Source organism: Polyodon spathula, chromosome 3 (assembly GCF_017654505.1).
Source record: "Polyodon spathula isolate WHYD16114869_AA chromosome 3, ASM1765450v1, whole genome shotgun sequence".
Taxonomy (NCBI): Eukaryota; Metazoa; Chordata; class Actinopteri; order Acipenseriformes; family Polyodontidae; genus Polyodon; species Polyodon spathula.
Window position 1 is genome coordinate 82,633,800 of NC_054536.1, and position 21,821 is coordinate 82,655,620.

The following is a 21,821-nucleotide window of genomic DNA, read 5'->3' on the forward strand; positions in this document are numbered from 1 at the left end:
TCAAACTAGAATTCATCAGGACCAATGGAGGTCTCCACAATGTTTTTGTTGTTATTGATTCATCTGGTTGACAAATGATTCACTTGTTGTGGTTTAGTTGGATTATCGAATTTAAAGTACACTTTAAAGTACAATGACTTACCGAAAACTTTGGAATAGGTCCGAGGGAATATTGATGTCTTTAGACTCTCCACGAATGTTGTGCAAATTCTTGTTGGTAGGAATGTTCCTCGTGAGGATAAAGTACAGACTGCTAAACTGAACAACGAACCACCTAAAACTAAATAAACAGTCACTTAAGATTGAACTCTCCTTTACTCCAGGATGTATTCAAAAGCTAAAAACAACATGTTATTATGACACTGTTACTAGTCAAACTAGAATTCACACCAACAACCAGTATTTCTTATTTTTTGAAAACATGTTTGTACTGATGGCTTTCAGAAACAATGCCAGGCTTCCCATATCCACTACAGAATCTGAGTGTGCTTTTGCTCAGGGGTCACTGTGGAACAACCTCCTTTAAGGAGGCTAGTGCTGCATGGATGCGAACATGCAGTCTGTTGTCAAAATCATATCCAGCAAATTCTTCCTGCAGAGCAAAGAAAGACAGACAATTGCATAAGGTTACATTGTGCCCTATTAAAACACCAGTAAAAGGAGGACTGTACACTTAAGGACAAATTAGAACATTGACAAACATTTTTTTTTTTTTCCTCCCCGAGACAGATAACAAACTTAATAATTATTGTGTTTTTTCATAATTGTTCTAGTTAAAAAAAATTCTTATAAAGCCCGGAACAGACAGGCGCGGCATGTCACGTCACATGAGGCATTTTGCCGCCTGTGTCGCTGCCATTGCTTTCATATGGTGTTGGACAGATCAACGTGGGACGGTACCGCTAGCTCTGCGGTGCTGCTCAAATCAAACCCAGAGCGGTTTTTTTCTGCCTGCCTCGTGGTACCATGGGTGGATTAACCAATCACAGCCAAGTGATGACAACACGTGCTTGGCAGGAAAGATCATGAATGAAACTGTCGTCTACGGAGGTGTCCAAGCACCCTGAAGTGTTTGATCCCTCCCATATTTCATACAAGGACAGGCAGATCAGTATTTTATACATCGCCCCTGATAAGTATCCTTCCTGTAGCCAATTTGATACTGTTATCATTTTTTGCCTTTTTTTTTTTTAAATAATTTCTGTAGTTCACTACTATTTTGACTAAATAACTGTAAAAGGATATATTTTCTAATACTTAGTAGTAGGCTACATGCAGTTAGCAGCGTATTGTATGTTTCTTTGCCAAGTTGATAGGTCCTATACCGGCATATACACGACAGAAAAACAACTTTGATAAACAAACCAGTGTTTTTATTTAGTAGATTATATGGCAGGCATTACGGCTATGGCCAAAAGTTTTGCATCACACCCTAATTAACATGGTATCGTATTGAATTACATATTGCTTTGTAGTTTTCCAAAAATTTAAAAATGTGACATTTCAAAATAGACTTTGCAATATCATTTTTTAGTTTCTTTGATTGCATGATGTTTTTTATTTTTTAAATTATGTCTGCATCCTAATATTCTACTAGGTGATGCAAAACTTTTGGCAATATATGTAAATTATCTTCGAGTACATAACCTATGGTGTGGTACTGACAACTACTGTGCTTTACCATTACATTTTTCAAGAATACTGTAAGAAAAGTCAGTCCCGTAGTGCATACTGCTCCTGCGTGTCCGGGTGCAGAGCAGCGGTATCGCACCGTGAAAATACCAGAAGTGCCGTGCCGCACCTCTCTGTTCCGGGCTTTAGATGACCAAGTTTTGTTCAATAAACTGTTCCAAATCACAATATTCTCATACAGATACACATTATACTGACTAAAGCAAAACATGGTTGGAGCATTTTTACCACTCGATTAAAAATACATGTTTAAATATCAGATAGTACATGGATTTGCTGTCTAATAAAGTTTATAACATTTATATTTTTTCAGAAAGTGTACATATATATTCAGCGTTTTTACAAAATAGTTTCTGGGTCAATGACATCAACAGAAAGTTATTTATTTTCTGTATAAAATGCTTTCTTGTCTTTGACTTAATATTACCTTAGCCTGAAGAAGGAAGGCTCTACCTTTCCCTGTAGTCTGCAAAATGAACGATTTCGTTAGTTTACAAGATACAATGAATGTGTTATTGCAAGATTCACCCCTCATTACAACACCAACAAGTCTCTAGAGTATTAATGAAACAGCATTACTGAGTGCATCTTCAATAAAAAGGACTTAACAAATTTCCATCAATATTCTCATTTCTTTAGATGGATGTGACTACTTCAAAATGGTTCTAGGGACATTCGAGGACTACTTTTTCCAGCTGAAAATCTTTAATAGCATATAAGTTACTCTTAATAAGCACAAATACACCAAATAAAGTATATATAGTGTAACACCAGACTAGCTGTTGTACTTTTCAAAGACTATCTCTGGTATCTCTGTACACTTTACTTAAAATCTTTTATCTTTTTTGAAGTCTTGGCTCTCCGTCAAATAGTCTGTTCAATTTAACCCGAACCAAGAAATGGGCAGATATACCAAACTTTTACCAGAGTGGTGGGAAGTGGGGTGTCCCCTTCAAATGAAATTTCAAATAAATGTATTAATGCAAGTGGGTTTTAGTGGTCTTTGTTTCAAGTACTATCCACTAGAGAATGCATTCTTATTTGAAAGCTTTCATTTTCATAACAGCGCTTGCATTTAAAGTTGAAAAAAGAAAACGGGTTGAATGACTTACTTTAAATAGACACCAATGCATTCATATTGTGTCATGGCAATGCAGTAATGCTTTCTTACCTGAGGATTATCTAGCAGGACACAACCAAGTTCATAACAAGCGTAAGGCTGTATGTAGGTATTGTTCTGTCGGCCCAGCTCATTGCTTGCAGCCAAATGAAAAGCCTACAGAGAGAAAAAACAAAACAAAAAATATTTACACCAACGGTAATTGTCTCAATATGATGTTCTCTTCAATATCTGAAAGATCTGACAGGTCTGTCAAGTTTTTTAATGTTTATAGTGCGATACGCGACAATTCTTGAACTCCCAAAGAGTCATCACTTTTAAGACTATTCCTTGTGAAGCATCAGTTTGCATAACAGTCAGTCATGTGAAGGATAGACCATTTCACATATTTGTGTCAGAGAGGGAAGGTGTTTCCAATTGTTTGTTCACTCCTTTAATACGTATTTGTGTGAAAGGATAATTATGTTCTGCTGATGCATGTGGCTCTATAATTTGTCACAAAATGTTCTATAATTCCCTCCATTTAAAATTAGCAAAGCAGTTCCAACAGCTGTACAGATCACTGTGTTAAGTGTCTCTTAAAACAGTAAGAGACATTTCCTCTGCCTTCCAATTAAGTGACTCCTGCTGAGCAAGACAGTGATGCAAGTACAGTAGCTACAGGAATTCTCACAGATGTCTCATAGATTGAAACAATGTGCAACCTACAAAAAACAACCTCTGTCTAGCCATGTGGTCCCATTTTGATCTTGATGGGAAAATGGAATCTCAGGTTTAATGGAGGCAGGTTTAAAATATACATGTGAACAGTAGCTAGATTAGGATTGTTTTCCAACCGTCTGCCTAAAAAAGAAAAAAACACAATATTCCACACAATTTTCCAAACAGTCAAATGAAATAAGCAAAATATTTTGTAAGGCACATCCCTAGAATTCATTAAGCATTCCTAGGGCCAGAGATACAATCCAATAATCTCACCTGAATGGCATCTTTTGAGTTCCCAAGACATTTGTGAATGGCACCAAGGAGCAAGTGTTTTAAACCGACATGTAATGTGTCATCCACCTCTTGCAAAGCTAGACAAAAGGTACAGTAAGAATGTAAGTAGGCATTTATTTACATTAATATCTATGGAGCAGAGCCTAGTTTCACTTTCTATTGATATCTTCTCTGCATAACAGGGAGCAATCACAAGAGTAATACTTAATTTTATAGTTTTCCCATTGGCTTAGCCATTTCTGAGTACTGTACGTTCAAGGTTTTTATTACATATTTAGTGTGTATATATACAGCGTCTATAGAAAGTATTCACCCCCTTGGACGTTTTCACAGTTTGTTGTGTCATAACTTGAAATCTTGATGCATTTACATGGGATTTGTTTTACTATGATTTTTACAACCTACTCCACAATCTGAAGAGGCAAGAGAGGTTTTATTGTGAAACAACAGTTAATGAAAAATAAAAAAGAGAACTGAAATGTCTTGGTTAGATAAGTATTCACCAACCCTGAGTCAATACTTGGTAGAACCACCTTTGGCAGCAATTACAGCTGTGAGTCTTTTCAGGTAAGTCTCTACCAGGTTTGCACATCTGGATCGTGCAATATTCACCCATTCTTCTCGGCAAACTTGTTCAAGCTCTGTCAAGTTGGATGGGGATTGTTGGTGGACAGCAATCTTCAAGTCTTGCCACAGATTCTCAATCGGATTCAAGTCCGGCGTTTGACTGGACCACTCTAGGTCAGGACATTCACGTTCCTGTTTTTAAGCCACTCCAGTATCACTTTGGCTGTGTGCTTGGGGACCTTGTCCTGCTGAAAGGTTAATCTCTGTCCCAGTCTTACATCTTTTGCAGACTGAAGTAGGTTTTCCTCAAGGATTTGCCTGCATTTAGCTCCATCCATTTTGCCCTATATCCTGACAATACATCCCTATAGCTTTATGCTGCCACCACCATGCTTCACAGTAGGGATGGTGTTACCTGTGTGATGTGCTGTGTTGGGTTTGTGCCAGACATAACGCTTTGCATTTAGGCCAAATAGTTCAATTTTTGGTTCACTGGACAACAGAATCTTTTGCCACATCTTTTCAGACTCTCCCACATGCCTTTTTGCAAATTCCAAGCGGGATTTTACATGGGCTTTTTTCAGAAATGGCTTCCTTCTTGCCACTTTTCTATACAGGCCAGATTTGTGGAGTACCTCAGCTATTGTTGACACATGGACAGTTTCTCCCATCTCAGCTATAGAATGCTGTAGGTCTTTCAGAGTTGTCACTGGCTTCTTGATGGCTTCTCTGACCAATGCCCTTCTTACCCGGCCTCTCAGTTTGGGAGGACGGCCTGCTCTAAGCAGATTCTGTGTTGTGCCATATACCTTCCACTTCTTAATGATCGACTTGACTGTGCTCCAAGGTATATTCAATGCCTTTTAAATCTTTTTATATATTACTGAGCGACTAACTGTACTGTGTGCTGAGAAACTGACACTGACAGCACCAGACGGGATGACAGAGGAAACATTCTCTCAGCTGTGTCTCCTTGCCGACCATGAAGCTCTGCCTGAAATTGACAATGGTGACACAACTAGAATGTTTATTTTATTGTACATTACATGTGTTGCTGTTAACAAAAATGTTGTCTGGCTATGAATTACTAGCTACAATAATTAATGTACTCACGTACACATGCAGTCTTCACAAAATTCCCAATTTAAAGACAGTACATTTCACTGTAGCCCTTGGGATTTAATTGTTAGGTAGGTTTTTAATTAGCAGTGGGAGAAAACCACAAGTACAGTAGAATCTGCCAGAACTGATGGATGCTGAATCTACTATAGATAGTAATGAGAGCAAAACAAATATAAAAGAAAAACAAGGTAAACGCAGATCTTTTCAAGAAAGCTGGGAGCCTTTGTATACATTAATTTTATATTTTTAAATGCTGAAATAACAGTTCTGCTTGTGAAGCATCCACACTATAATTGTTGTATTTAGTGTTTTTAAAAAAGTAATTTCAGCTTTCAATCACTCAAAATATGCTGATGATAATGTAAACACCACCAAGCTAAAGACAGCGAGTCCCAAGCTTTAAACATGTTACTATTTATAGATAAGAACTCAACTTTATTATGAATATTGTGTTATTATGTTTTAATCAACATACTATGATAGTGTTCATTATGGTAATTGTTTGTTTATTAGTTTTAAAATATTTAGTAAAACTTGACCTATTGTTTGACCTCGTTAGTACAACTGGCCCCCTTTGCTAATGACATCTTCAGTCAGGGTCGTAACCAAGTATAAATCTCCTCATTTTTGTAAAATGACTTTAGACTTACTTCTAAAGATGCAAAGCGTTTCATTAAATTCAAATGATAAACTTTGCATCCCACACAGAGGGAGAACACAAACGTAAAACACCATTAAGTTCCATTTTAGTTTAGTCAGACCACAAAACTTTTTGCTACATAGCTACAGAATCTGCATACTTTATATGGGATGCAAGGTGGGCTTTCTTGAGTAATGGCTTCTTTCTTGCCACCCTACCATACAAGCCAGATTTGTGGAGTGCTTAGGATATTGTTGTCACATGCATACTTTGACCAGTCTTGGCCATAAAAACCTGTAGTTCTTGCAAAGTTGCCATTAGCTTCTTGGTAGCCTCTCTGATCAGTCTCTTTCTTGCTCGGTCATCCAGTATGGTGGTGCCATACACCTTCCACTTCTTAATAATCATCTTGACCATGCTCCAAGGGATATTCAAGGCCTTTGATATTTTTTTATGCCTATCCCCTGATCTGTGCCTTTCAACAACTTTGTTCCAGAGTTCTCTTGAAAGCGCCTTGGTGCTCATGGTTGAGTCTTTGCTTTGAAACTACAGGAACTGCTGAATTTATCCTGAAATCATGTGAATCACTACGATTTAACACAGGTGGAGGCCACTTAAGTTGGTGTGTGATTTTGAAGGTGATTGGTTACACCTGAGCAAATTTAGGATTGCTATTACAAGGGGAGTGGACACTTATCCAACCAAACTATTTCAGTTGTTATTTTTAATTAATTTTCTACAAATTTCTAGAATATTTTTTTTACTTAGAAGTTGTGGGGTAGGATGTGTAGATAAATGAAAAAAAATATTCATTTTAATTTTAATTCCAGGCTATAAGGCAGCAAAAGGTGAACATTTCACTGTAGCCCTTGGGATGTTCACCTTTTGTTGCCTTACAGATTGTTGGGACGCATTTGGCAAGAGCTTCAGTGACCAAGACAGATCAACTTGCTGATGTTTCATAAGTTGTTCATAAGCTGATGTTTCATAAGCAACGGTGTCTAAGGTGATGTCGGCATGGAACTCCGAGGGAAAGACATCATCAGCAAAGGGCAATAGTGGGCAGAAGCGCATATTCCAGGATTGTGATATCCGTGCATTAATTCGAAGTGCAAGGCACTTCTGGTGGTTCCGTAATGTTTGGGGGGCGCATTTTCCTGGCATGGTTTGGGTGCACTCATTCCCTCAGAAGGCAAGGTCAATGCTAATCGCTGCTTAATGGGACTGAGTGATCATCTTCAATCCATGTTGCAGCATTTCTTCCCTGCCGGGGAGATGGGGTATCTTCCAGTATGACAATGCTCCCATTCATAGAGCACATGTGGCTGCCCAATGGTTTGATGAGCACGACACTGATGTTATCCATATGTCATGGCCTTCTCAGTCACCAGATCTGAACCCAATCGAGCATTTATGGGATAGCCTGTAACGATGCCTGAGACAGCATTTTCCACCTCCATCAACCAGACGTGAGTTGATTGACTTTCTCGTCACACTGCACATCACCTAGTCAGCACCACCCCAACTGTCAAGCATGGTGGTGGCAGCATCATGTTATGGGGATGCTTCTCTTCAGCAGGGACTGGGAGGCTTGTAGAAAGCCAGGCCCTAGGGCAGGTAGTAGTCAGTCTGATCCAGGCCTGCAGTAAATCCACATGGGACTGCTGATCTAGTGAGTACAGGGGATTTGTTTTAAGTCCTGTTGCTTTATTTTTCCTTTCATGGCTTGAAGAAGGAGGTCCAATTGAAGGGCTACGTTTTGATTTACCTTTGCTGGACTGTTATATGTACGTTGGGTACACTTCTGAGACCACTTAGCACGATACATATATGTACTGTAGTTATCCTTGAAGATTTAAACAATACATGACTTTTGTAGCACTACTAAAGACTTGATGTTGTCCCCTTTACTTGTGCCACGGGACCCATTGGCCACTTGGATAAGGGCCCTGTGACAGACATTCATAAGAAATAAATAAATAAAAAAACTTAAGGAAGATAAATCTTGGTAATACACACGTTAAAAGTAATTTAGCTCACCTTGGCTCATGTGCTGCAGTTTGGAGGATGAACAGTTTGGAAGCGCCTTCCACAGGTAAAGCACCTCAATGGCTGCAAGAATGCAGAGTTCCTTGGAGGGAGGCTGTTTTCTCAGACTCTCGGCCTGCAAACATGGCAAACAAAGGGATAACCAAGTTCTTAAGCCAGCTATAACAATAGTGCAGGTTCTGTGAAAGTTATAGATTACAAGAGGTTTTACATTTAAAAAAAAACAGATCAATAGCAATAAATATAACATGCACAATATATGCACTGAAATGCATGTGTTTTAAATGTTACAGTGTTAAAAAATTAACATAAACACGAAATATCCAAACATAAAACTGTTCACTTCACGCCTGTGTAAAACAAAAAAAGGGAGTAGGCTTACAGTACACAACGATGTACTGCAATTGTCCTTACAATGAGTAACGCAAACAAAAAAGTGTGTTGTACTTGAAAGCAATTGAAAAATAACACAATTTTAAAATAAGAAATAGTCCAACGTTGTCTGCTTTTTGCAATGTACCACCTCCCACTGTAAATCTGTCTCAATTTTGCTACTTTGTAGCTAGATTCAAAGCCACGATTTTGCCTCAGTCCGCCAGAAATTCACAGTTTCAAAGTCAGTGTGTTATAAAAGCTGCATGAAGTATGTGCATAAATCATGCAAGTGCGCTCTGTAGCACTGGCAACTAGTAATAAAGTTGTCAATAAGCGATGTGCAGTTGCTAATATCAGAAGTCTATGGGAGAGCATTGGTTCCTGGGAAAATATTGTTAATAACTGAAAGTTGTCTTTATCAGGGTTGCTAATAACCGGCATCTACTGTACATCTGTTGATAAATGCAGATAAACTGAATTTCTATTAAACTGGCTTACAAAACATCTGGTAACAGATCCTTTTCTATAGAAGTGTAATTTCCTACCCGTTTCAATGAGAATTGTTCAATCTGATTTTTTTTTCTTTTGAAGAGCTTCTGAACCTCTTTAAAAACACTCTCTGCGCCTTCCACATCACCTGAAGCTCCCTGGCACACTGAAAAGAACAAACCAAACACATTTAGGTATTGCTGGATGTATCATGAAGGAATCAAATGTCTAGATCAGTTTCATGAGTAGTATGTTTTATATATATATATGTGTGTGTGTGTGTGTAATCAATCTAAATATATAAATAACTCCTGAGGTAAAGCTTTGTAAATAGGTCCAACTGTGTGTGTTTTGCTTTTAACAGTTCTTTTAACATTCCTTATTAATGTACTTACTATGGCTTTGGCTATAATACAGTCAGCACCCAGTTAAGAACAGAGCAGACTATAAGCCAAAATAAATACTAAATAGGGATGGGTTAGTGTAGTCGATTTACACAAATAAAAAATAGAAAATAATTAGAACAGCATATTACATATTCGAGTACACGAAAAAAAGCCTTGTGATATGAGAAATATCAACTGGATGAGACCATTGAAAAGATTGCTCACCAGTTAACATAAAGAAATGCTATGCAGAATAACGCAATGAAAAAGCAAGATACTTGGAAAGGAGTTATTTAATGCTGGACTGCAGTTCAATGTAAAACATCTACTGTTGACTTTCTGTGAATTGACGGAGTAAGGTCAACATTTGCACTGACCATTGCAAGTAAAACCAGCTGTATTCCTTATTTACACATTACTGAACCAGCAAAGTCACTGGTGTCAGTACTTAAATCATATGGCTAGCTGTAATGTTAAACTATTGTCATGTTGGAATGCATATTGCATTGTTCAGATTATGTTACAAATGTTATTTGTTAGAATTATACAGATTTAGAATATTTAGGTTGCTGTATGATAAGTATTATTTTTTTTCTCAATACAGCAAAAAATGATTATTTTGTACCCTGTTTTGTACTGCGAAGCATTAGACTATTGTACCTCAACTGCGTCTTGGTACAAGTTTCACTGAGGTCTGTGTTTCAATTCGGTAAGAAAAAGGAAGATCCGGTGCCAAACAAAGTATTTAAAGTTTACCGGCTTACACCGTCTGCTTGTAGTACACATACAAATCTGTCTTTTATTCTTAGGAGCGTAAGAGCAGGGACTAGAGTTTGGGTAATTGAATACCCAAAAATGTTGGACCCCATGTATTCGAATACAAAACTATTTGAAATTCCCACCCCTAATAGTAAATTAACATTTGATGAACTTCTGAAACAAAACCCACTCATAAAACTTAAGTAAGCAAGAACTGCTTATTTGCTTGTGCAATAGACATACCTGCTGTCAGATAAGCGTAATAGCACTGAGACCATCTTGACTCATTTTTAAGTCGTTCAAAGGACTCGTATGCATCTTTGAAGTTCATCTCAATCATGCTGCACCAACCTAAAAAAACCCATAAAATATCAGCATCTAGCACTGCAGGGCAACATAAGTGAGGTCAAGAACATAAATAAAGGATATGCCACGGCCCAACGGAAAATATCACATTTACTGTACGAGTTAGCTTCTTCGAAGAAGTCAGGTTATCGAGTAAAATTAAATCTGGTATTTTCAGTCGGGCCATGGCGTATTAGACTAATGTGGCAGGGAGTGATAGATTTGCTCACACAGGCCCAAATTATTTGTAAAGACATTAATTTCTTGGTCTAGTTGCTATGCCTCGCTGTGATTATAACATCTGCTTTCAGAGGTGAACTATTTTGTAGTTCTTGTTCCTCATTCACAGGTTGATGACATTTTAAGATTGATCCCCTATTTCCATTTTGATGGTTCCTGTTTATGTTGTGAGAGTTGATTGGGCATAAAGTTTGAAGTGACTGTTAAATCTTTGTAAACATTTCACTTTGTGCAGTTTTTCATTTTATTTTTTAAATACAGTAAAATTAGATTTTGCTACGACGGGCACAACAGCTGTTAGTTTTTGGTATGATGCATTATAAACACAGATAACATGGTTTAGCTATGAAAATGTATTTTCACACGTGTTGTACAAATATCTACTTTAAATGATAAGGCTCTTTTTATTGCAGTGCAGAAAAAAATGAACTGCAATAAAATTTCAGCCGTACTGTGGGTCTTACTCTGATAGGACAATTTCAAATTCAGTTGGAAATAACATTAAATCTACACAGAGTATGTAGAAGATATTGCAATGTTACAAAGACCTGCAAATTATGTCTATGAGCCAGTATCTTTCAAACAAGAAATCTAACATCAAAAAGCATTTACAACTTTTGTTGCCTTACAGCCTGGAATTAAAATGCATTAAAATTGTTTTTTTTATTTTTTTAATTTATCTACACAGCCTACCCCACAACTTCCAAGTTAAAAAAAAATGTTCTAGAAATTTGTAGAAAATTAATTAAAAATAAAAACTGAAATAGCTTAGTTGGATAAGTGTTTTTTTGCCTAAATGCAAAGCGTTATGTTTGGAGCAAACCCAACACAGCATATCACCCAAAGAACACCATCCCTAATGTGAAGCATGGCGGTGGCAGCATCATGTTATGGGGGTGTTTCTCATCGGCAGGGACTGGGGCACTTGTCAGGATAGAAGGGAAAATGAATGGAGCAAAGTACAGAGAAGTCCTTGAGGAAAACCTGCTGCCCTCTGCAAGAAAGCTGCAACTGGGACAGAAGTTCACCTTTCAGCAGTCCAACTACCCAAAGCACACAGCAAATGCTACACTGCCTAAGGAACAAAAAGGTAAATGTCCTTGAGTGGCCCAGTCAGAGCCCCGACCTAAATCCAATTGAACATTTGTGGCATGACTTGAAGATTGCTGTCCATCAACGCTCCCCAAGGAATTTGACAGAGCTTGAACAGTTTTGTAAAGAAGAATGGTCAAATATTGCCAAATCTAGGTGTGCAAAGTTGGTAGAGACCTATCCCAACAGACTCACAGCTGTAATTGCTGCCAAAGATGCTTCCACCAAGTATTAACTCAGAGGGGTGGAGACTTATCCAGTTATGATCTTTCAGTTTTGTATTTTTAATATATAATTTTTTTCTCAATAAAAACTTTTTTTTCCCCTTAACAGTGTGGAGTATGGTGTGTAGATAAGTGGAAAAAAATGTAAATGCATGAAACTCTGAGGCACTGAGTGAGTGACACAACAAAATATGAAAAAGTTCAAGGTGGTGTAGACTTTCTATAGGCACTGTACTTTACCAGCTATACTGTGTGTACAGGAATAAACTTTTTCAAATAAAAACAAGCCCTTACCTATTTCATAGAGACACACATGTTGAATTTCTCTTTGATCCGCGGCTAGTTCCAAAGCATCATGAAAAGAAATCAAGGCACTGTTAATCTGGCACTAGAAAAGGAAAAAAAAAAGAAAATCAGGTTCATACAGATTTTGTTGTACACTTTATTAGATAAAAGTATATTTACAGTGTGGACTTTATCAGTGGAATATTTATCTAAACAAACTTTATAGACTGACAGGTCAAACATTTCAGAATGTAAAATCCCCTCGTCTACAATGTAAGCCAATTCATGTTGTCATGTGACATACCATGTGCTCCACTAGACCTATAGAAGCTGTGAGACAATAGTGGGAAAGCTTCATAGTTACATCAAGGGACATTTATCAAGGGTTCCTGGAACAGCAAGTGAGCCATACAAATCTATCAATGTCATTTAAAATACTACTGTATACTGCACAGATCCTTATTTGCTGAAGAAACAGGACATCCATCTCATAAGCAATCCATACCTCTAATCTTTGGACCCTTCCTTTGAAGAACATGAAGAGTGAGGAGTTTGGATACACAGTTTCTTTCTTCTGGAGGATCTCCTTTGCTTCTGCCAATCCTGCCTGAGTGTCAGTCCCGTCCAGGGCGAAAAATGGCCGGACCACTGTGTGATACCAAAGTAACGCTAACCTGATGAGACATAGTAGAATGAGTGGCACTTGGAGACTGAGCTCTTTCAAAGTTTGGGTCTTTAAACTTTTGTGCAAGACCAATTTTCGGACAGAAAGGAAACTATTTATGAAATGGAAGTGGAATGGCATCATTTATGGATAAAAATGATCTGTATCATTGATATGTCCAGAGGTTAAAACAATGTGACAGTGACCAGTACATTTTTACTGTACAATTTCCTTATTACAGCACAGTGAAAATCGTATCCACTTCTCAGTAATTGATTATATTGCCATTCATTTATTTTAAGCATCTTCACCTGATTTCAGTCAACATTATATTATAGAAGATTTCAAATACTTTTCCTAAACAATAAAAAACCTGTTTGTTATGGAATAGTTTGAAACATGAAGTAAATTGGATATGTGAAAAAGATCTGTATCACCAGTGCGGTACAAAAGTGTAAATCGATCTCTGAATAACAGATATCCACGGTCACGTCTGTAAATTCAGAAAAGCTATCAGTAGCATGAAAAAGTAGACAAACATGACCTACTGCCACAGTATTTACATGTAAAAATGTAACCAACAGACACGTTCACAGACAACTCCATTCATCCCCAGATTTTGACACTCAATCCCATGTGTTAAAGAAGGACCTTCCCTAGTTTTATTATAATGGGCAGTTCTCTTTAGTGTAATAGTTTAATATAAGTACAGGCTCCTCCACTACAACCTTATCCCAAGGGAAGTGCATTCCCACAGTGAAAACTACCAGTTGGCCAAAATAGGTGCCTCAGTTAAGTGTCATTTAACCTTCTTCCCCCAGAGCAATGTGATACACCTACTCACGTTGCTAGAGGCGCCTTCATGTCCTTACTTTCACTTGAAAAAGTGAGGGAAGACAACCCCTGTAGCCGGTCCCCGGGAAAGCCAAGCAGGTTGATGATTTTGAGCAGGTGAGGCGGCACCATGGATATACAAAGGTGGAAGAGACCGTATCCAAAGCTCACAGAGCCCTTCAGTCTGTTGAGAGACTCAGCCGATACACCCTCAGTGGTGACAGAGTTGTCGTTCGCCCTGTCCGAGGTCAGCAATTCCTGAGACAACGTCTTCTGACACGACTCCTGCAGCACGCCGATGTCGCTGTAGCATTTATTGTAGATCTTCCAAGCCTTTCGAAGGATCCAGCCCCCTTTGATGTAACCTGGGGGGAACGGAGGGATGGGGACTTGGTTTATGCCATTCACTATGTCAGTTTAAAAAAAGAAAAAGACAACATAGGAAATGGACTATCTACTATATCCTTGTCACCAGGACAGGGATAACAATGGAAATAGTTACATATAAAACGCTGTTCTTTTTATTTTCTATCATTTTTCATTTTATTTTTCACAAATTCTGTTTTATTTCATTTTATCCACTACAAAGTGTGTTTTATTTTGCTTTATTACAGATACACATTAATAAAATAACTCAATAGATGTATATAAACAAAAACAAAGTATACATATACATATTTTTTATTAAACATTATCAGTTTTTCTATTATTCTGACAAACAGACCTAGCACAGAAATGTAATTTAGTTACCATAATTTCTCATTAGGGACAGACGACGGCAACATACGTGAAGCCCCCCACTGTTTTTAATTAACTGTCTATTTATATTAAATACTGCTCATGCCCTTTATAAAAATACAATAAGATAACATAACAATACAAAAATACTTTTATTACTGCACAATGGAAATCAAATCAGCATGAAGAATATTAAATAACAAAAACAAAAAAATGGCTTATTTCAGAACGTTGTACAATTCAACATGAACTCAAAAAGCAGTTTACTGAAAGAAAATTCGGATATTTTACGTACGTTTTCATAAGGAGCTTCAATCTGCCACAAATATTAAAATTAAGAATTAAATGCAAGCAGATAACAGAATTGTACGTTTTCTTTTTCATGGTTTGTCGTCTGTCACTTACAATCACTGAATACTTTGAAAAAAACCCAAAAACGTTCACAGTCAACGGAAACCACAGGGTACATGAGACAAGAAATCACGGTATTGGATGAGCTGCTATTCTGGCAGCAGATCCGAAACAGCATGTCAATAACATCTACAGAGCTGTCAAAATTATTCTTAACTGCATCTTTCACACTGTCGCTTAGTTTCAGGTACCAGAACACAAAATCATGTATTTCCACTTCTCTTAGCAGTGGCACGGTCAGTGGCTCCTTCAACATATTTGTATCCACTGATGCCCGACTGGCTGTCTCCAGTGGATTGAACAGAAGTCAGGAGAAATTCTTTCCAGCATTCTTCAATTGTTATGTGCGGTTTAGGTATTTTAGAAATTGTTTTATTTCATTTTATATGTTGTATTTCGTTTTATATGTTGCATTTCATTTTATTTCGTTTTATATGTTGCATTTAGTTTTATTTTGTATTTGTGAAGAATATGGGGCTCTAGTTAAATACAACATCTGGTTCTAATAAAAAGTCCTGAAAAGGCTGCAAAATTATACCTACGGTTTTACACTCGCTCAACAGAGGGGAAAACAGACTGTTTGCCTTTTGCACTGCATCTTGTTCAAAAAAGAATGCCTTAAAGTGCTACTGAAAATGATTTCCTGAACAAACACATGGTAACAAACCTGAGACTTCCTGTTTGACAAAGGCGAGCACGGCCAGATAGACCTGACAGTCTGCTACAATGATTTGTCTCTGAAGTCGATCTACCACTGAGAGGGGAGGCTTCTGAGAGTCAACCTGTAAGAACAGACACAAAACTAGAAATGGGAGTTTTTGGAAAACAAAAACAAAGCATCTTGGTAGCATAATCTGAGAGGTAGGGGTGTGTAGAGAATCTACTCATACTTCTAATCATACTCAGAAACAAATACTTGTACTTGGATTTTACTTGCATGATATCACCAGAAGTTGGTGGGGCTAAAACCTGAAGTGTTATTAAAATGCATTTCTGGCCCTCATTTTCACTCAAAGTGACCACCCATTGTTTTAATGTTTACTTAAGAATGCTTTTTATCATTTTAAGTCTTGATGTGTCATTTTAATTCTTGTTGCGTAAGACTTATTATCAAATTATATGGGGTGTATGTGATAGGGTGGGGATAAATATACACAGTTGAAGTGGAGACCACTTAGACCAGATTGATCTATTTACTGGGGGTGTGGGGGGAGGGGTGGGGGTGCTTGTGTATAGTACATAATAAAGTATGATAGCATTGTAGTCTGGTATTAGGAAAGAATTTCACCGTTTGCGGTCCATTTATTCAGCGCCTGTCTGGCACATCAGGTCCAATTTATTTTCACATGTGCTGTTTATTTTACACACGCTGTTTAAAAGTAATTTTATTCATAGCAAAACAGGTTAGCTAGGCACTGCATATCAACAGGACACTCAGTACTGCATCTCCATCCCTGCCCCATCCCTTGCTCACTGTATTTATCACATATCTCTTCATAGTCATGCATACTGATAAATCCTCTCCTTATCACTCGTTTTATCACCAAACTCCTCAATAATGTGATCCAAGTCATTATTTTATTACTATAACATCTCAAAAAGCTTGGCAAATGTTTGTGATATTTTTTGAGCCCTGGATATGGAAGCAGCTACCTTGTTTGTTTATGTCTGTGTCATGTCTGTTGTGAAGGGACTATGCGTATTGCTCAGATCTGCCTCCTTTTTTCCGGCTTCTCTCGGCTTCTATCGGCCTCTATCAGTCTCACTCGGCCATTGAAAGCTTTTCTCTGCTTTTTCTGGAGAAAAAACGACTAGAGACCTGTGCTTGACGTCTTTTTGATGATGTTGAACAGGGTCTGACATCGGACCCGAAATGAAAAACTGTAATGTCGGACCTGGTCCGACATAGGACCGCAAAGGGTTAATATTTCAGCTAAGGCTGTCAGGAAAGCTCTAATAATTTTGATGTGTATTGTTAAATTAGTTTAAGTTATGAATATATGCTAAACTGATACAAGTGTCAGTAAAAACTTTACACTTTTGAGTAAATTAAGGCAGTTAATAGCAAAAAAAAAAAAAAAAAAAAAAGAAGTGGAGATTGTGTTTAAAAGTTGTTAATATACACCCCGGCTTGTGTTTTGTTCCCTTCTTGATAAAGATATTGGATGAGCAAGCAACAGTGAGGGAGAGAGTCCAGGTTAGTTCTGCAAGAGGGTATGGTCAGCAAACAAGCAGCATCATCATTATACAGCCACATGAACGACAATTAATGAACGACTTATGCATCGATGAAAGTATTTCAGTGTCTTGGGTGTAAAAATTAGAATAAAACACAATGCAGTTACAACATATATTATAGGCTGGGATAGGATTATTATTATTAAGGGGAAGCCTTTTATACTGTATAAATATACTGTGTTCATACCAACAACAAGAGAATGAAAGGAACAACATCCAGGAACCTATTGACAGTGGTGACCAGACAGCAAAAAGAAGGGAGGTCATGATTGTTGGGGACTCCATATTGAGAAACACAGCAAGTTCAATTCGCAGTTTGGACCCCCTTACTACAACAGTGTGCTGCCTTCCGGGAGCCTCGGTCAAGCACATCACTGAAAACGTGGACAGGCTCCTAGAACGAACAGGAGACGACCCGGTAGTAGTCGTCCACATCGGTACAAACAACATTGGAAGAGACAGACCAAAATCCCTGCAAAACAAATTCAGAGAGCTAGGAAGGAAATTAAAAGAGAAAAACAAAACTGTGGTATTTTCTGGTATACTACCGGCACCTTGCAAAGGACCATATGGACAGCTGGAAATAATTAATCAAAACGAATGGCTGAAGACGTGGTGCACACGGGAAGGCTTCACCTATCTTGATCATTGGACCACATTCTACAACGAGGACTATCTGTATAGACGGGATGGACTGCATTTAAATAACAAGGGAACTAGTCTACTCGGAGAAAAGATCCTCGAGCAGGTTCGGAAGCATTTAAACTAGAAAGGAAGGGGGGAGAAATCAACAAAAAAACAGAAGGGAGACCGCATCAAAACAAGAACAACAACTCAGGTAAGACAACCATTAAATGTATTTATCTAAATGCTAGAAGTATCAGAAACAAAATTCTAGAACTTGAAGCTACTGCACTAACAGGTAACTATGATGTGATAGGTGTTACAGAAACGTGGTTATCTGAGAGTGATGGGGACGAATATAATATTTGTGGGTATACACTGTATAGGAAAGACAGGCAGGACAGAAGAGGAGGAGGGGTAGCGCTATACATAAGAAACAGTCTTGAAGCCCAGGTGTTAAACCTGGACAAAGAAAATAAAACCGAATCAATATGGGTCAGAATAACAGACAAAAATTCAAAAGGCATAATAATAGGAGCATGCTATAGACCGCCAGATTCAGACGGTGAGCACAATAATCTGTTATACAATGACATTAGAAATGTGTGTAGCAAAGGAGAAGCCATACTAATGGGGGATTTCAACTTCCCCCAAATAAAATGGGAAAACCCGGTGGGTAGCGCGAAGGATGAAATAGAAATGGTGGAAATGACAAATGACTGCTTCCTAACACAATTTGTGAAGGCACCCACTAGAGGGGAGGCATGCCTTGATTTAGTCTTTTCAAATAACGAAGATAGAATAACTAAAACAGAGGTCAGAGAACCACTGGCAAACTCAGACCACAACATGGTCTCATTTGAAGTGTTTTTTAAATCCCCAAAAGTAAAGACTAAAGCTAAGGTTTACAATTTTAGAAAAGCAAACTATGAAGGTATGAAACAGAGACTAACAGAAGTAGATTGGAGTAAAATAGAGAAAACACCCACAGAAGAAGGATGGTTGTTCTTCAAAAATGTAGTACTAGAGGCGCAAAACAATTATATCCCTAAAGTAGACAAATCTAAATGTAAAACTAAATTGCCAAAATGGTTTAATAGATCAATTAAAAAAAATATTCAGCGAAAAAAGGCACTTTACAGAGCATTAAAAAAGGACCAAAAAGAAAGTACGCAGAAAGAGTACACAGAACTGCAAACGCAAGTCAAAAAGGAAGTTAGAAAGGCCAAGAGAGAAATAGAAATGAACATTGCTAAGGGAGCTAAAACCAATTCCAAAATGTTTTTCCAATATTACAACAGCAAGAGAACATTCAAAGAGGAGATTAAATGTTTAAGAGATACAAATGGCAAAATCGTAGAGGAAGAAAAAAAAATAGCAAATATGTTAAATGATTACTTTTCACAAGTTTTTACAAAGGAGGATACTGACAACATGCCCCACATGTCATCCAGTTCCTATCCAGTTTTAAATAACTTTAGCATAACTGAGGCAGAAGTGTTAAAGGGACTAGGAGCTCTTAAAATAAACAAATCCCCTGGGCCGGATGAGATCCTCCCAGTAGTACTCAAAGAAATGAAAGAAGTAATTTACAAACCGCTAACCAAGATCATGCAGCAGTCTCTTGACACAGGGGTGGTACCGACAGACTGGAAAATTGCAAACGTAATACCGATCCACAAAAAGGGAAACAAAACTGAACCAGGTAACTACAGACCAGTAAGCCTGACTTCTATTATATGCAAACTTATGGAAACTATAATAAGATCCAAAATGGAAAATTACCTATATGGTAACAGGGTACTGGGAGACAGTCAACATGGTTTTAGGAAAGGGAGATCGTGTCTAACTAACTTGCTTGATTTTTTTGAGGATGCAACATCGATAATGGATAATTGCAAAGCATATGACATGGTTTATTTAGATTTCCAGAAAGCTTTTGACAAAGTCCCGCACAAAAGATTAATTCTCAAACTGAACGCAGTTGGGATTCAAGGAAACACATGTACATGGATTAGGGAGTGGTTAACATGTAGAAAACAGAAAGTACTGATTAGAGGAAAAACCTCAGAATGGAGTGTGGTAACCAGCGGTGTACCACAGGGATCAGTATTAGGTCCTCTGCTATTCCTAATCTACATTAATGATTTAGATTCTGGTATAGTAAGCAAACTTGTTAAATTTGCAGACGACACAAAAGTAGGAGGAGTGGCAAACACTGTTGCAGCAGCAAAGGTCATTCAAAATGATCTAGACAAGATTCAGAACTGGGCAGACACATGGCAAATGACATTTAATAGAGAAAAGTGTAAGGTACTGCACGCAGGAAATAAAAATGTACATTATAAATATCATATGGGAGATACTGAAATTGGAGAAGGAATCTATGAAAAAGACCTAGGAGTTTTTGTTGACTCAGAAATGTCTTCATCTAGACAATGTGGGGAAGCTATAAAAAAGGCTAACAAGATGCTCGGATACATTGTGAAAAGTGTTGAATTTAAATCAAGGGAAGTAATGTTAAAACTGTACAATGCACTAGTAAGACCTCATCTTGAATATTGTGTTCAGTTCTGGTCACCTCGCTATAAAAAAGATATTGCTGCTCTAGAAAGAGTGCAAAGAAGAGCGACCAGAATTATTCCGGGCTTAAAAGGCATGTCATATGCAGACAGGCTAAAAGAATTGAATCTGTTCAGTCTTGAACAAAGAAGACTACGTGGCGACCTAATTCAAGCATTCAAAATTCTAAAAGGTATTGACAGTGTCGACCCAAGGGACTTTTTCAGCCTGAAAAAAGAATCTGGAATCAACTCCCCAGTAATGTTGTTGAAGCTGACACCCTGGGATCCTTCAAGAAGCTGCTTGATGAGATTTTGGGATCAATAAGCTACTAACACCCAAACGAGCAAGATGGGCCGAATGGCCTCCTCTCGTTTGTAAACTTTCTTATGTTCTTATGTTCTTATGTTCATCCTGTCGGGGGAAATAAGGTTAGTACTTCCCACCATCATATAATGGGTCCATTGCAATCTTTAGAGTGTTTGCAAGACACTCAAAATAGATGCTGAATCTACATCAGAGACAACTCACAACAAAAACAACTAAAGACACCACAAGATAAAAAGACCTACTTTAACAGCAAGAAACTCTAAAAGTATCTTACCTTTGTTAAGACAGAAGCACTGTCTTCATAGGACGGTCAAGAGATACTATTGCTTTTTTTTTTAATGTATGCAGCAGCAGTGCATTTGTACCCCTTGCACAGACAAAGACAGAGTAATAATAACACTACATGACAGGGAAATAGTAATACTGTAACCCCCACAGTCCTCCAAAAAAACTGAAACAGAATTCAACTGTGTACCAACTATTAATACCCTGTCATTGATATGGCCAGATTTTAAAGCAATGCGGCCGTGAAAGGGGTTAATTTTGAATTCACAAAACTGATAATGGAACTTAAGCATGACAATTAAAGAATACAGAACTTAGTCACATGACCTCAATATGACAGCCATATTATGTCAGAGGTCAAGGTAATGGCCATCACATTAGTGAAAGGGTTTATATAGCCATGGAAATATAAAGTCCTCAAATGGGCTCTGAGATCGAGGTCTGCTCGGGCCTAAATTTAAAACCCGATCCAAACCCGACCCGACCAAACAAATCCGAACCCGACCCGGTCCCGAGACCTTTGAAATATTTGCATACCCGACCCGACCTGAAGATCTCCACAAATATATTCTAAACACATGCTACTGAAACTTAGTCCCTTCAATGTAGAGTATTCCTGGTTTCCAGTTAAAACGTAAATAAAGAAAGAAAAAAAATCACTCAGTTAATCATATCTCATTTACTTCCTTTCCTAGTAATCCAGCACTGCATGGATTTAAAAGATGACAATAGGCTTCTTCAAAACTTTGTT

General features: G+C 37.8%; 1 protein-coding gene across 3 annotated transcripts in view; it reads right to left on the reverse strand.

Annotated features, from left to right (window-relative positions):
* Window positions 1-254: 254 nt before the first annotated feature.
* LOC121313498 (tetratricopeptide repeat protein 39C-like) overlaps window positions 255-21,821 on the reverse strand; it is a 35,348-nt gene continuing 13,781 nt past the window's right edge. For all 3 annotated transcript variants that reach the window (XM_041246129.1, XM_041246128.1, XM_041246131.1), the window contains 11 exons: window positions 15,699-15,813; window positions 13,893-14,247; window positions 12,890-13,058; window positions 12,394-12,487; window positions 10,442-10,549; window positions 9,110-9,219; window positions 8,181-8,304; window positions 3,791-3,888; window positions 2,864-2,968; window positions 2,120-2,158; window positions 255-592 (listed from right to left, as the gene is read on the reverse strand). In XM_041246129.1, the coding sequence (XP_041102063.1) occupies window positions 503-592; window positions 2,120-2,158; window positions 2,864-2,968; window positions 3,791-3,888; window positions 8,181-8,304; window positions 9,110-9,219; window positions 10,442-10,549; window positions 12,394-12,487; window positions 12,890-13,058; window positions 13,893-14,247; window positions 15,699-15,813 (1,407 nt within the window). In that variant the 3' untranslated portion in view covers window positions 255-502. The remainder of the gene's footprint in view (window positions 593-2,119; window positions 2,159-2,863; window positions 2,969-3,790; window positions 3,889-8,180; window positions 8,305-9,109; window positions 9,220-10,441; window positions 10,550-12,393; window positions 12,488-12,889; window positions 13,059-13,892; window positions 14,248-15,698; window positions 15,814-21,821) is intronic.